Raw genomic sequence first — 15,984 nt, forward strand, 5'->3', positions numbered from 1 at the left:
CATAGGCCCGTCCCTTTTGAACTCATATATTCACGGTGAACACTTCAGTCAGTGTCAGACTATGTAATACCAGTCTTCAATTTTGGAGTCTGGACATTTGGATTCAGCATGTGTTTACTTTCTGAGGACTTTGTGTTTAGACAGAAGAGGAAACTGTCAGGCAGACATGCTTGTTTTGCCTTATGCTGCTTACCATGAGGTACAAGACAAACTGGCCGGGCACTGTCAGTAGTGTAGCATTCTGGCCTGGCTATACCTTTGCCTTTGTCTTGACGTGTTCAGTCTTGGAGGATGATGAGAATTGATGAGCCACTTGTGTTTGATAGTCAATCAGTATGCATTTGACAACTTGACTTCATCTTATTCTGTATCCCTCTCTGACTTGCCTTTGCTCTTGACTGTGTGGAATGAACCCTGTGTTGGAATGCTTGGATGATGACAGTCAGCTCCATTTGCAACCCTATCTCTTGAGTGTGTAGGTTGGGTTACCTAAGATTCAGGGGTGGAAAGGGGGAGGAGGTGGGGGCAGGAAGTGGCTGTCATTGGTCATGACAGAGTGGGGGCGTCGAGTGATTTCAGTCGAGTCTGGTTCTCAGTGTCAACATTCCCTGACATTCCATCAGTCCTTCCTTGTGGACACAGACTCTTATATTGGCTGCTGCTGTCCTGTGTTGTGTTGTAGCCTCTGTCACCCTGTCCTAATGGACAGCAGGGGTCAATGCTGTGGCTGCTGAGTGCCTCAGTCAACTGTGCATGTCACATTTGTATCCCCTTGTTAATCTTCTATTCTGGTTTTGTCCTCTGGTGTCAGCATTGGCAGATGAGTCAGAAGGGCCTGGGGATGCATACCTCCACAACATTAGTTTCAGTTGTCGACTGAGCGTCTAGTCTGACGTCTAGTTGTCTGTATTATTACAGAGAAAACAATGAGACCTAGTTAATTGCAGTAAAGTTTTCACTTACAGTATGTTTTACCAGTTAACAGTTTTTTTCTTTTACTGTGCAAGCTAAGGGTCCCTACATGGGTCATATGTCCTGCCCTGCATGTAGGCCACAAAGATCAGTGGGTAAGGAGAACTCCGGATGGAGGAGACGGCTCACTAACTACTGTGACAGTTGCTGACTGGACAAAAACCCGATCCCTTTTCTCATAAAGGACTTTTGTAGTGAATGCCACTTTTGAGAACAGAACTTTTGTACCTTGTGAAACTGCTACCAGGCTAGATATTAACAAACTCAGTGATCCAGTCTGAAGGTGCTGCTGTGGCGTTGTTGGAGCAGCTCTCTTCTTTCTACGGTTCTGGTCAGTGATAATGGAGGTTTTTTTCCCCCCCATCTCATTGGCAAGTCTTACAAAACAACTCCTTGCACATTGTTCCTGTGTTGATACACTTCACTGTCGCTGGTTTCCACTTTCCCCAGGCAGCAGGCAGAGAGCTGGGAAAGGAGTGTGTGTGTGTGTGTGTGTGTAGAATGGAGGGATGGACAAAAAAGAAAGAATGAGTGGGAGGGAAGGGGAGAGAAGTGTCCCAGAGATGGAGAGTGAATGAGGAAGGGAGAGCACATGCGAGTACAAGAGAGACTGGCTGTGATCTGCAGGAAGGAGGCCCAGGGTCAACATGGCTGTCCGGTTGTCCACCCCCCCCACCCGAGCCCGGCTTTTTGTCTCCGTGGAGTATGCTTGATTTCCTGGCTATGTGGCTGTGAAATGATCCCTGAAATCCCACAGCCTCCAGACGCTCCAGGCCTCTGTTGCTGGATCCTCAATGATGTGTCCTTCATTGCCAGGCACAGCCCTTCTAGCCAAGGACTGCCAGCCCCCCCCCAGGTGCTACATTGGTGCCAGCCAAAGTTCCTGTCACCCTCCCACACTGTTCTCTGCTGGTAGCCTATTTGGTGCGTTGTCATGCCTTTATTCCATATATCTTCATCATCTGTCCAATGCCATCTATGTTGGGAGTTCTTGGGGACGTTTATTGTGAAACTCGCGATGGGCAAAGAGGGATGGGAAGCGGGTACTAATTGAACTAATTTTCTTTTGAGGTTGAATCGATTAAAGTTGGGAGTGTACTTGCTGCAGAAATGAAATTAGTCTGGTTTGCACAGATGGACACATGTAGGGCGATGCTGAAGCACCGCATTGGCTTCAGCCTCCACAGAGTCAGGAACTACTACTGTCTGCTCTATTGCAGGTTTGCCATGACCTCCTACAAGTCATGGGTTCCTTGTTGTTCATTGTTTTCAAAAATACATTAAAAACAGCTCAGAGAGACATACTGCTGCGTAACGTAATCCATCATTTGAACAGCATGTCTATTATGTTTTTTCCTAACATGACTTTATAAGGCTACAATCATTGCAGTTGTAATTGTATCAAAAGTTGTTCCATTCTGCCAGAATTTAATGTGAAGGTGTCACTGAGCGTATTTGTCTTGTACTCTGCCGTAATGTCACAGTGAAATGAAAAATGATTTTTCACCTTGTTAGCAGGGGCGGTCTTACTATTAGGCAAAGGCAGGTGACTGCCTTAGGCCACATCCACACTAATACGTTTTAGTTTTAAAACGCATAACTTTTGCTACGTTTATGCCTAGCGTCCACATTACTACTGTTTTCGGACCCCTAAAACGGAGACTTTTGAAAACGCTGCTGACCCCGTTGTAGTTCGAAAACTCCAGGATTGCGTTTTAGTCTGGACGGGCGGAAACTGAGACTTTTGAAAACGATGACGCAGACACCCACGTTCGCTTCCTGATTGGGTCTTATCAGTCACAACGTCCACCTTGACCGCCTTATACTTGTGTGTTACTTTCAGTAACAGTTCAACCTCGTCGTCGGTCCAAGCAAAGAAATCTCTGGTCGTACTTTTCGCCATTGCTGTTCTTCCTCCGTAGTATTTTCTGCAACTAAGCAACCAACCGCAGAGTAGACAATCTGCTTCCTGTTTACACCGGCACGCGCATGCCCAGTGTACGTGAATGGTCATGTGATATGCGTTTTCAGGCGTGTTAGTATGGACGGAGATTATTTCTGAAACGCTCGTGTGGACGGAGATCGTTTTCGTTTTAAAACGAAAACGTATTAGTGTGGATGTGGCCTTAGGCCCCAGCAGCCAGAGCACCGCACAAAAGACAAGAATAGAGTAAACAGAAACTTATTTTTCATTAAAGAAGTTTAGTCATTGAAAAACACCAGCTTTTTGTTGCAGTAAAAATTATTTCAACCTTGAGTAATGGCCCCTACTCAGGCAGGCTATAGTGGGCTATTCCACTTCTAGCTTCTTTCTTCTTCTTCTTCTTCTTCTAGCATCTTTACCTCTTGACCGTAAGCTTATTTTTCTAGCTACTGCACCAGTTGCTGCAAGAGATGTAAAAAAAAAACTGAAGCAGAGCTACCCAAGTGGCACAGTAGCACACGGGAAAAAAGTTATTATATATAAAGTATTAGCCTATGTTAGTCAAGGCAGCAATATGTCTCTGCAAGCTGTTTTTAATGTCTCCTTCAAAACGATGGGAGCCTATGACCTCCACGAGGTACAGCAAACCTGCAGTGGAACAGACAGTATTAGCTTCTGACTGTGGCAAATACATAAATGTTTTAGACTCCCCATGGGCAATAATGGTGACAGGAAAAAAATAGAATTACATCGGGGTTATCCTCTAACAGTGGGCTGATAAAGCTAGCCAGCGCTCCTGTGGGATGCAGGGAGAAGAGGGGAAGTTGGCTGCTGCTGTTGCTGCTGCTGGGGAAGCTTGTGTCTATATTAGTATTGTCACAATACCATACTTTTTACTTTGATACCAATATTAAGTTTAGTATCTAAAAATTCAATACCTCTAACATATCACAGCAAACAAGAAAAACTATCAAGCAATGTCACAGATCAACCACTGTGGTTTATTTTAACCAAAAGCACCAGTTGGATAGCACAATAACTTCACATCAATATGAATAACTCGAACTTTAACTAATTTAGGTGGACTTGGATTCAGTTCAACATGTGGTAGACTGATTGACACTTTTGCGATGTATTCAGCTGTTTGACTCCATTGAGTTGAATTGCGTTCCACTGTCAAGAGCCAGACTGCCGCTCTGTCCCTTCTGATCCTCCTTATTCTTTAAACTATTGCAATCTACGTACCATCTGCACATGCTCTGGAGGTAATGTTGAAATGGCACTTAAGTTTAGTATCAAAGTATTATCAAAATATTGGTTATAGTGACAACGCTAGTCTATGCTGACAGGGCTAGACCCCTTATCTTTTTATTATATTAGACTTATTCTCTCGAGACATTTCTAATCGCCAGCCTACATGGATTTTACTGTACAGTCTATTACAGTGGTTGATAGGCTGCCACCTATTCATTCCTCCATTAAAGGGTAACTTCGGTATTTTTCAACCTGGACCCTATTTTCCCATCTTTTTGTGTCTAAGTGACTAAAGGGGACAACAATTTTTGAAATTGGTCCAGTATTGAGCGAGATTGCTTCAGCCGGCAGCCGCGACACGGGCTGCAGTGTAATCCGACGGGGCAAATCGCACCGTCAATGTACGTCCACTAAAAGTGCTTGTTTTTGCCACTGACAGGCTCAGATTGTAAGGACCCTACAGAGAAATGAAATGTTTTTCTTTACCTTTCGCTTGATCCGGTCTGTGTGTAACTTCCTGCAACAACTCAACTCTTGCGAGACTTGGTTACACACATACCAGATCAAGCGAAAGGTAAAGAAAAACGTTTCATTTCTCTGTAGGGTCCTTTCCATAATGTTGTCAGACACTTAAAATAACAATCTGAGCCTGTCAGTGGCAAAAACAAGCACTTTTAGTGGACATACATTGACGGTGCGATTTGCCCCGTCGGATTACATTGCAGCCCGTTTCGCGGCTGCCGGCTTAAGCGATCTCGCTCAATACTGGACCAATTTCAAAAATTGTTGTCCCCTTTAGTCACTTAGACACAAAAAGATGGGAAAATAGGGTCCAGGTTAAAAAATACCGAAGTTACCCTTTAACTTCTCTGCAACTCTAGCACTCTGTTCCTCCACCTCAATCTGAACTTTAAAGATCACAGCAAACTTTTATTCTTGCATCTCACTCATTACCTGCCAAACTCCTGCATCACATCTGCTGCCCCAGCTCCATCTACATCACCTTCTCTCTCCTCCAATCTTATGCCTGGCACCTCTCTCTAAGGACTAGCCTCTCTGTCTACCTCTGCCCCGGTCTCCCAGCCCCATCCCCATTGCTGTCAGTCGTCCCTCTACCCCATCCCCAACACCAACCCCAGCTCCAGGCTTGGCCCTCTACCCCATCCCCTTCCCGAGCCCCAGCAGTCTCCCTCTCCCCGAGCCCCAGCCCTGGCATCACCATGACTAAACCCCAGATGGTGGCTCTTTCTTTCCCTTCCCCCTGGAGGGTGGAGGCGCTCCGCTCTGACTGGGTGCTGGCTGCTGCTGCTGCAGCCCGTCTGGGAGGGGGGCTCCTATTCTTCCCAAAGCCCCCCGTGTGATTGTAAAAGAAGATTTAGTCCTATTAGATCTGGTAAATAAGCGAGAGCAAGCTGCCTGTGAGCACGTCCTTGTTTCTGTTGTCTAGAAAGCAAATGGATTAAAGGGGGGGAAAGGGATCTAGGTTTTAAGTGTTGCTCCATGATGGCCCAACTTCAGACAGACGGACTCTTGCTGATTCCCAGTTTCTGTGGATTATAACTGCAGATAGCAGTCACTTAAAAGTGTATTGCCAGTCTGGCCTCAATTAGAGGGCTTTGAAGTGAGATCTCCGGGGGTGGTTGTGGTGCTGATGTGTGGGAGGGTATCTCCAGAAAAGCAGGCAGAGGCAGGAATTTAGGGATTTTAGTAGGAAGTGAGTGTTGGCTGCAGGATCTGCGCTATCAATGAGAGATGGGTCAGCAGGCCATGTTTCGGCCAGTGAGAGCTGCGAGCCTTGAAAGGGATCAGTGCTCAGCGACTTTCATCGCGAACATCTTTACTTTTTAACCCTGCCCTGCTTGGCTCCTTTGTCAAGCCTGGGGAGGAGAATAGACCCCCCCCACACAGCAACAATGATCCTTTCATCAGATAGCATTGGTTTTATCTTATGTCAGCTCAATACTGCCTGCCAGAGTTTTCTCATCTCAGATCTGCACTGTTCTCTCATCCCTCGCATTCCCCTTTCCCTTCCCTTCCTTCTCTCCCACCCACTGACACATCCCCAGCTCATCTCCTCTTACTGCCTCACAGACAGCAACCTCTGACATTTTTTTTTTCTACGTCGGCCTTCACATAAAGCCTTGAACCCTTTTTTTCACACTCTGTGATTACCCCTCGAGGATCAAGAACCCTGCCTTTATTAATACACACACACACACACATTCTTACCCCCCTCGCATGTGCTGTCTGTCTTTAACAAGCGTACTGCATTGTAAGAGGCGGCTCCCCCTCCCCCAGTTGTGATTGACAAGTGAGAGCAGCAGTACATGCATCAGATGGTTTCACATGGGGAGTGTGTGCGCAGAGGGGGAGGTAGAGGGGCACGTACACTGGGGTTTGTTTCAGCCAGCTCCATTGTTGCAGCTCCCCATGGCTCCCTCTCTCTGTCTCCAGTCTGGGGCGGCCTCCCTCCAGTGTTGCTCTCTCCATCTCTCCTCCCTCGCTCACTCTGTTCCCCCAAGGACGGTGAGGCCTGCCTCTCAAATGTGTTATTGGGGCTGGTTGTGAAGCAGGGAGGAGTAGAGGGAGAAAGAGCAAGTGAGACAAGTGAGAACTTCACCAAATCAGGTCTCATCCAGTGGGACCCCTCGAAAGCTCAAGAGTTGCTGGTTGATATGTGTGTTTAGCCTGCCTGGAAACAGTGTTTTCTGGTGTGTGTGTGTGTGTGTGTGTGCATGTGTGTGCGGGTGTGTATATGTGTGTGTGTGTTTGTTTGTGTGAGTGTGTGTGTGTGATGCAACATCACAGTGAGAGGAGGTAATAACGAGGGAGATTTATTCTGGAGCTTGTTGCTGTTTGCCCCTGTAGAAAACAGATAGGGGAGAGAGAAAGAAGGATGGAGGGAGGAGGGAAGGAGTGTCGTTACCAACGGGAATGTCACCCCCAGAGTTTCAAACTTTAAGTTGTGTGTATGTGTGTGAGTGGGTGGGGGGGTTGCTGGTTGTTGGAGAGACACAGGCTAGTGAGACGTGTGGGACCTGGGGCAAGGGGACGTAGAGGAGGCGGGTGTGTGGGTCTGTGAGGCTTTAGGGGGGTGTAGACTGGCACACACTTGGCTGACTAGACGGATTGTAGTCGGCCACAGGCTGAAACAAAGACTCCCGGCTGGCACGCAAATGGCTCTGTTCTCATTTCTTGACGCCAGTTATTTTGTTAGATCAACTTTTGAGTTGATGGAACAGCTGTCAGGAGGAAGAGGACACTTGATTTGTCGCTGAGTATGCCGGTGCCTTTCAGCGATGAATCGCCTAAGTTTACCCCCCTAAGTATCCCTTTTCACTTTTTTAATATTCAAAATATTCGCCAGTGCTACTGTTTATAGGCTATATACAAAGCTCACCTGTTGCTTTTTGGACCTATGACACTGTAATTTGGGAATATGAAGTGATCTACACCTGCGTCTTTTGAAGACATTCTAGAGACACACACCACCATCACTCAAGGTGTGTGGGGTGCCAACCAAAACTAAAATTCTCATTTTCCATATTTCTTGTTTGTGAAATGAGTCAATGATAAATAAGAATCCAAGAATGGGATTAGTAAAAGACAGCCTAAAATGCATTTTTATCTTCTTTAGAATGTTATGTATTAAGTTGTTATTTATTTCGAAATTTCTTGATTTCTCCTCAGTGCCATTCAGAATAAGTGATGAATTTTCATATTATTTGATGCTTGGCATACAGTAGATTATAAATAAGTATTGTATGATTTAGACAAATGTGTTTTAACTACGAAATAAAAGTCTTACTAGATTATGTCATATTTGGGCTTTTCTATAGATAGCAACTCAATAATCCAAGCATGACAATGAAATAAATCCAAAAAGGTTTTAACCAAAAGATGGAAAGTGTTTAAAACTGCTTTCCATTGAAGGGGATTCTTCAATGGAGATTTGTTTTATGCTCAGCTCAAGAAAACCAAATCTACTGGAAAAATCCTGCCTGACTGGAGTGTGGTTACTCTGAATTACACTATATGGGATTATTTCTAAAGATAAAAATACTTGAAACACTCCATACACTTTACACTCTAAGCTGTAAAAGAGAGAGGCACTGGAAGCTTATTGGGCTTTTTAAATATTTTTAAAATAGTAGTGAGTAGCTAGATGTTTCAATTCATTCAGTTCAATTGCAATCAGCTCTAGGCCTACCACATTAAACAATATTAATTTAACATTTAATTCAGAACCTTGCTTTGTCAGCACATAAACCATTTTATTGACTACACATTAAACATATTTGGTATATATCTTGTGAAAAGTAATGCTGATGTCATTGGCATCCTCTATTTAGATTTCAGTTACTCATAATAAAATTGAGTCAAATAATAGTTTTAATTATTATGCACATTCAATTTCATCAATATGCACCGGATACCAAAACAAGCATGTCACCTCATTTATCCAAAAACAGGGGTAATAGAGAAATATTTCTGTTTTTGCCCAAATATTTCTGTTGTGATGGTATTGGAAAGCAAACTCATTCTCCCGTTTTAAATCATGATTCTAACATTTTTCTTCCAAGTTTCAAAAACGACTCATATGCATTGATTGTAACAGAAACAGAGGCTTGCTTTTGAACCCAAAATATTCTTTAGTGTGTTATCTGCTTGTACCAAGCGTCTCAATGTAATTTCTGTGGGGATTTGCTACTAGCATGACAAATTCCACAAGTTGGTCTTCTGCTTTACCTGCTCACTTTTCAGTAAGTGACGGTTACAAAGTTGCTAACGCAATATTGAGGATGTCTTCAGCACTGAGGAGTGTCTCCGAAATTTTGTTTACATTTTGCAAAGTGTGCTTGTATTTTAAATGTGCCACTTTTCATGTCACAATTCTAATTCATTCATCTAATTCATTCTAAACTATATATTCCACTTTTGCTACTACTACTACTACCTACTTTCTACCTACTTTACTACCTACTGTCTTGTCTAGTTGCAGTTGCTCCTCATGTTTGTCTTCCTCCAAGGCTGCACACCATCTGCCTCATGTTGTTTTCCCCATCTCAAGGCTCCCTCCCTCTGCCGTCTCCAACCACATTGGTCAGGGACTATTTTTCTCTCCTCAGGGCCAGCAGGCTAAATGTTAACGATCCATTTGTGTGTGTGTGTGTGTGTGTGTGTGTGGGCGTGTATACAATGTGAGAAATGAGAGACCACTGGGATGTCAGCTGAAGCAGGAAACTCTAGTTTCTATGAGGAAGTTGATGATGTGTTTACCTCTTGCCGCCTGTGCGGGTCCGGGAGTGGAGGTATGAGAGGCGCTGCTGCACTGGGTGGCCTCCCATCTCCTGTGCTTAATGATCCTCACCCACACATTCGGCTAGCTAGGCCATGGCAAAGGGTCTCTCAGTCTGTCTTGAGAGATCTTGGCTCAGGAAGGATCTGTCTCCCCTCCTCTACCCATTCCCACGGCCCAGCCACCTGTCCCACCTGGCCCTGACATTGAGACTATAATAAAACTCAGCTGGAAGTTGAAACTCAGTTTACAGTTTAATCAGCATAGGGGCTATTTTTAGTGTGATGCTTTTGTTTTTCCTCTCTCACATAGTATAGATAGTGCAGCTGATTTTTATGAGATTTGTGGTTGTTCTTCCTGTTCACACGTTTTCATGAGCAAATGGTGACCGTGCCTGCCAGTTAGCATGGAGGACATAACTATTTGAGTGTGTCAAAAAGCTACCTAAGGCAGTAAGGTGTGGAGGACAGATCTTTTCATCCTGTCTAGAATAGGCAGGCTATAAAGGAGGAGTGAGTAGTCAGGCAAATCTGGGGTTTTTTCCCCTGATGGCCAACAAGTTCTTGTTTTGGTGCTTCAGTAAGGTCTGGCTGGCAGCAACTCAAAGGCATTGATGCTTTCCTCCGATGATCAGATGAATGGTACATCCTGAGGATGCGAGGGCGTTTTCCTGTGGTGTTACGGCTGTGTGTGCATGTTTGTCATGTGGCAGGAGGTGGTTATGTGTGGGGGTGGGGGGTGTTGTCAGATGATGGCTCCTGGAGGAGCCATGTGTGAGCTGAGAGTGGGAGGAGAGTGGGGGAGGAAGAAAAAAAGAAAGAAGCAAAGGAGAGGAAGAGAGGAGCCTTCACACAACAAACAGGCCTCCCCTCCCCCCCTCCAGCCAGCCTTCCACACGTCCTCCAACTGCTGGTGAAATAGACCCCGGAGGAGCTGTTAACGGCAGTGGCATGGAAAGTGTCTGCTGTGAGGCTAGGCAGAGAGGCCCAACCACTGGCTCTCTGGGTCTACCACAGCTGTGGAGCTGCTGATACAAACCCTGCTGCATTTCTTATCACAACCTCTCTCTCTGTCTCTCTGTCTCATACCCACTGCAAGCATCTGCCAGACACACACACACTTTATCTGTTTTTCTCTCTCTCCGCAGATATGGATTAGGACACATGCTGGGGCCACAAGTGTCCACTGAAAAAAGCTAGGGCGCATTTCATTTTTATCTTCAAATGCACATGGTCTGTTGTGCCCTGAAATCTGTTGGCTGTGTTGCTGTGTTGAGAATCAGGCTTGCCTTGATGTCTCTTTTTTTAATTCCTCACGTCTTGATACCTCCTCAAAGACAAAAGGTTTCTTCCTCTTGACACCTCCCACCCTTGATGCGTTTCAGGTCAAGATGAGAGGATACGAGGCATCAAAGACAGACATCAAAGATGTCCCTTGTTTTACCTGTTCATTGTGCAGATGTACTCTAGGTTACTATAACCTACGTGCTTTGTGCTTGCTTACATCTGCTGATTGAGCACATGCGGCAGGGAAGCTGTCTTTGTTGAATTAGCCAATTTTGTTATGCGTGTTTTTCACTTGACGCATGAATCCTATGGCTTTGTCGCTGTGAAAACCAGAGTTGGCGAGGCCTACCTCCATGCTCTTTCCGCTGCCCTGATTTTCATGGTCTGTGTAGTAGCCTAATAGTACAATTTGTGTGTGAGAGAGAGAGAGAGAGAGAGAGAGACAGACAGACTCATAATATGCTCATGTCCCAGATTAAGGTTCTGGTCAAGTGAGTCAGAACGCCAGGAATCTGCTTATGACCTCCAGTTGTAAAGCCACAATGACTCCTGAGGCACCAGCTCGAACATGCTCCTCTCACACAGTTGGCCTGCCCTATCCTCTACATACTGCAGCATAGTGTTTGTCTGCCGGTGTGACCGAGTGGAGAGGAGGAGGCGGGGAAAGAAGCCACAATGATACCTTGGGAGGTATCAGTGCGTACATTCTCCTTTCCAGTTAGCCTGCCCTTTCCTCAGCCTCTCCTACCCTCGGCATACTACATAATAGGGGATTGGCAGGAGTGAGTGAGAAAGTGAAGGGGACAAGTGGCAAGCCAAATTTACACCTCAGGTGTTACCTCTCACCGTGGTTTTCCCTGCCATTGAATAAATGGGCTGGACAGGGGCACCCTTGCCTCAAACAATTCAAGTTGTATTGTTTTCACTGGAGAATTTCAAATATGTGCAGTCTAGATGCAGTTTCTGTGATCTTTCCACCTTGCCACAAAATAATTCTGTGAGAAATGCTGCCACTCACATTCTCCCCTACTGACGAAGAGTTTGGGCTGTCCTCGGCTACGGCCTAGCAACAACTGGCTGGCAGAAGTGGGGAGAATGCGTAGGGGGAGAGGAGAGATAAGGAAGAGAGAGGGGAAAAGAGTGGTGGTGGGGAGCGGAGCGGGGGTGTTGTCAAGGGAATAATAGAATGCCTCAGAGGCCTTCGACTCTCAGCTTGTGGTGCCACATCATAGCCACTGGGCAGGATAGGGGGAGAAAAATGGTGTGGAGGGGAGGAATAAGAAGAGAAAGACAGAGAGAGAAACGGCAGGGGAGTGAAGGTGAGAGAAGTGGCAAAATGCCTTTAGGGTGAATTGCTGGTTGCAAGGCAGGCAAGCATACCGAGGGGCTGTGGTGATGACACACCTTTTGACTAATCCTTGACTCACCCTCCAATCTTTGTCCCTCTGAGTGTGAGTGCGAAATAGCCTGCTTTGTTCATTGTAGTACCTTGGTGATAAATCTAACAGCCTTGCTCTATGATTTGTACTCTTTACAGCTTATCGCTTATCCAGCTCTTATCTAGGGCCTTGTGAGTCCCATTGATCATTAATGTGAAGCAGCCGAAGTACTAAGCTATAGATTCTTTATTCTGTTGAGTCACGTGTATGATGTTGGAGAATGAATGTGGGTAATGCATGAATGTGGGTGTGTTTTTGTCTCTTGTAGAGTGTTTGCCAAAGGTTGTGGGTTGTGTCCTTGCTGTGTATTAGTTTGATCTCTCCTATTTGTGTGTGTGTGTGTGTGTGTGTGTGTGTGTGCAGGGGCGTCATGCAAGCCAAAATTCTGGGGGTGCACAATTAGAGCGGGAGGCATGGGGGTCCTTCCCCAGAAAAAAAAAGAAAATAATGACGCAGTTTTCTGCAATTTGACATATATATTCAAAGACTTTGGGGGGATTATTTTAAAACTTCACTAAATCAGTTTTTGTAGCTCAGTAATCTCCCACTTTATATTAGGGTAAATACTGTATATTTATTTAGAGATTTTCATATCAATTATTTGTGCTGTTATGGTTATTGAAAATGACACTCACTTATTCACTCACTTCTACACTAGCTTCTACACTGCTGCCACTTTTCTTGAAAAAGAGCTAAATCTTGTCTGCTTCACCCAAAGGGGTGGGGGGGTTTAGGGGGCATAAATCCACATAAAAAGACTATATCCACAATGCAAATTAATTTAGAGAACATAGATAATAAAGCCACACTGAAAGGAACCTGCCAACATGGTAACAGCTGTATTTTCAAACACAATGCATAGGAAGCAGCATGTGGATGCTATGCTATCACAAGTCACGACTAGCTAGCGAGCCAGAAGGCTAAACAACCAGATTGAGGGATGGCTACTAACTTTAGCTGGTACTAGCCAACTATCTTGCTATGCAAACTATGCCTATATATTGCATTTCATTTTCACATGTTTGAAAAAGGGATTGATGCTCTACTAACCACTTCAGCAACACACCATTAAGCTGTAGCCTACATCTCCTCCAGCATTGATGCGCAACAGTGCTGTGTGTGTGCGTACCTGCTGTTGTGAACCGATTTCATCCTGCAACTTTTGGGGGGTGTGTGTGTGTGTGTGTGTGTGTGTGTGTGTGTGTGTGTGTGTGTGTGTGTGTGTGTGTGTGTGTGTGTGTGTGTGTGTGTGTGTGTGTGTGTGTGTGTGTGTGTGTGTGTGTGTGTGTGTGTGTGTGTGTGTAAGCGTAAGGGGGAGAGGTTCCTGTAGGAGATTTCCAGCTGCAGCGGAGCGTCCCTCACAGCCCCCAATCAAGCCGAGTGTTTGTTAGCGCCAGGCCACAGAGGGATTGGCCGGCTGGATGGATGGCTGAAGAAAGGGCACGCACACCACATTAATTCCCCTTCCCTCTGCCATCTGAGCTGCCGAGTGGCACTTCAAAGGTGGAGCAGGGTGGTGTTAATCCAGGGGCTGCTCTGCTCAGCTTGGCTGTGGCAAGCTCTCCACTCTGCTGTGCTGCGCTCAGCTCTCAGTTCTTCCCCCGGCCCTGGCCCCCAGGTTTTTCAAAGTGTGATCAAAGTGCAGTTCGTCTCTGATGGATGGGCTCTCTCCGGCCCAAAGGCTGCCTGACAGGGGACCAGGAAGTGGAAGGGAGCGTGACACAGGATCTCTCGGGATCTCTCGCGCACATGCGTTACACACATACACACACTGTCCTTCTGTCCTCTACTGATAGTGCTCATGGGTAAGGCAGAGCTCTCCAGCTGGATGACCTACGCATTGTGAACAAGCCCTGACACAGGTGCTGCTAGCTTGAGCAACCTTTTAAACCTTCACTCAGTCTCTTTGTTGTTTAAGCTTTGCTTCCCTCTTCACGTATCTCTCTGACTCATACACACCGATCCACTAACCCCAGCACTTATTGCGGTCCTGCTGTTAAAGTGAGCTTCCCCCTCCAAGTCTCCTCTTATTGAATTATTCTTAAGATCCATTAGAATCGGTCTCATTTGCCACTGTGAGCAGATTGATCAATAGCCTTTTAAATTGGTCATTAAAATGTGCTCATGAAGCTTAATGAACCGTGCTCTCTTTGAGTAATAGGACTTAACTGATTCTTATCTCCTATCTCCAAACTAGCTCCTCTGGTATGTTTCTCTTGCGGCTTGACGAAGCAGGAGCGAGCTATCTTGAGGTTTTTTCCCCCCACTCTCCTCTTTTCTTTTCCAACCCCAAGCAGAAACATTCATCTTATCCTGTTTTTCAACTTCTTTCTCTACCTCCTTTCCCTCCCTCCCTCCCCTCCTGCTTTTCATCGTGCTGACTTGTTGGCTCCTGGCTTCCGTCCTTCTCCATGGCCGGGAGGTGTGTATGCTAACCTTTGGTGACCCCTGAACTCACCCAGGTTCCTCTAGAGAGAGGCAGACTGAGGGGAGTGAGTGCACAATAAAAACGGGCCTCCTTGTCCTTGAGTTAATTTTGGACTGTCAGACATTTTTTTTTCTTCTAGAAGTGGGGAGGAGGGGATTTCATAAGACTAGTGCGACTGCGTGTGAAAGAGAGAGCCAGACGGAGAGAGAGGTCAGTTCTGTTGTTCGAGAGAGGACCAGGAGGGGTAGGGAGTGGTCAGCTGCAGGCAGGCATGTTCTTTCTCTCAAGAGGGTCTGGTTGGTCTTCAGCCTGAAGGGCTGCTTTGCATTCTGGGAAAGGGGGCTTTAAGTGAAATGGACACTTGGCTGATGGAGCACTTTGCATTTGCATTTCTGCCCTCTCAGCCTCCTGCTCCCTCTCTTTTCTCCTCCCCTCCTTTTCTACCCCAGAGCCTTTGGGTATCTTTGGGGAGAGTAGTGCATGCTGGGAAGCGGTGTGGGGTGCTGTGGCTTGGTTGGTCAGCGGAGGAGAGGAGGGGGCATGGCTGTGTTGTGGCTCTAGGCCCCTGCTGCCTGTCGTCTTTCCTTGGTGCTTTCAGGCCTTTAGAGTTTGCTCTGCCGGTTACTGCCGCTTCATAAAACCTCAATGGCAAACACACAATGCCAGGCAGGAGAGGGGTCAGGGCTGAACTTGAACCTCGGCTCCAGCCAAACAACCACGGGCAAACCAAGGAGCCCTCGTCAGACAACTTGCAAATTCCATTCATCCCTCCTGCTGGCTACCTTTGCCAGTCTACCTCACACTGACACCAACCTCAAGCTTTACAAGCCCACTTATAGCCCATTTGTGTTAATCTGAATTCACTGCTACAATGTCTGTTTCGTTTCATGCATCACTTTAGAGCTGAGATATTGCCATTGTTTTCTTTCACATTGGCCCTGACAATAGTTTAATAGTTCAGACATCCTCACATAAACTGTGTTTTGCTTATAGAGCTGCTCTCTCATTGAAAGGGTCATCCTGACTTCTGAAACCCTTTAACTCTCATAGTTCCCAGCTGGTTTATTCCCAGTCACCAGTACATATCATTGTGTGAATCAACTGGATGCTGAGCTGTGATTAAGTTCCATAAAATGTTGTACGCAGCTCTTTAAATCTGATCTACTGTCGGCAAAACTACCTGCAGAGCTCTCCACCTGAGTATTGTCTGACCTTTCCCTCTGCTGTCTCCCCCTGTGTGTGGTGTGTGGTGTGTGAGCAGGAGCTGGAGAAAGCCCTGTCGGAGCAGGACTTGGACTTCCTGGGTGACCTCATCGCCTGTCTGCTGCAGGGATGCTACCAGCGCAATGACATCACGTAAGTAGTCAAAGCTACAAAGCCCA

At 46.0% G+C, this 15,984-nt stretch overlaps 1 protein-coding gene across 1 annotated transcript in view; it reads left to right on the plus strand.

Moving 5' to 3' along the window:
• Positions 1-15,984, plus strand: part of cecr2 (CECR2 histone acetyl-lysine reader) — a 37,204-nt gene that overhangs the window by 3,262 nt on the left and 17,958 nt on the right. Inside the window, exon 2 of the mRNA XM_071896844.2 lies at positions 15,864-15,958. Within this exon, the coding sequence (XP_071752945.2) occupies positions 15,864-15,958 (95 nt within the window). The remainder of the gene's footprint in view (positions 1-15,863; positions 15,959-15,984) is intronic.

The sequence above is a fragment of the Centroberyx gerrardi genome, chromosome 4 (genome assembly GCF_048128805.1).
Source record: "Centroberyx gerrardi isolate f3 chromosome 4, fCenGer3.hap1.cur.20231027, whole genome shotgun sequence".
Taxonomy (NCBI): Eukaryota; Metazoa; Chordata; class Actinopteri; order Beryciformes; family Berycidae; genus Centroberyx; species Centroberyx gerrardi.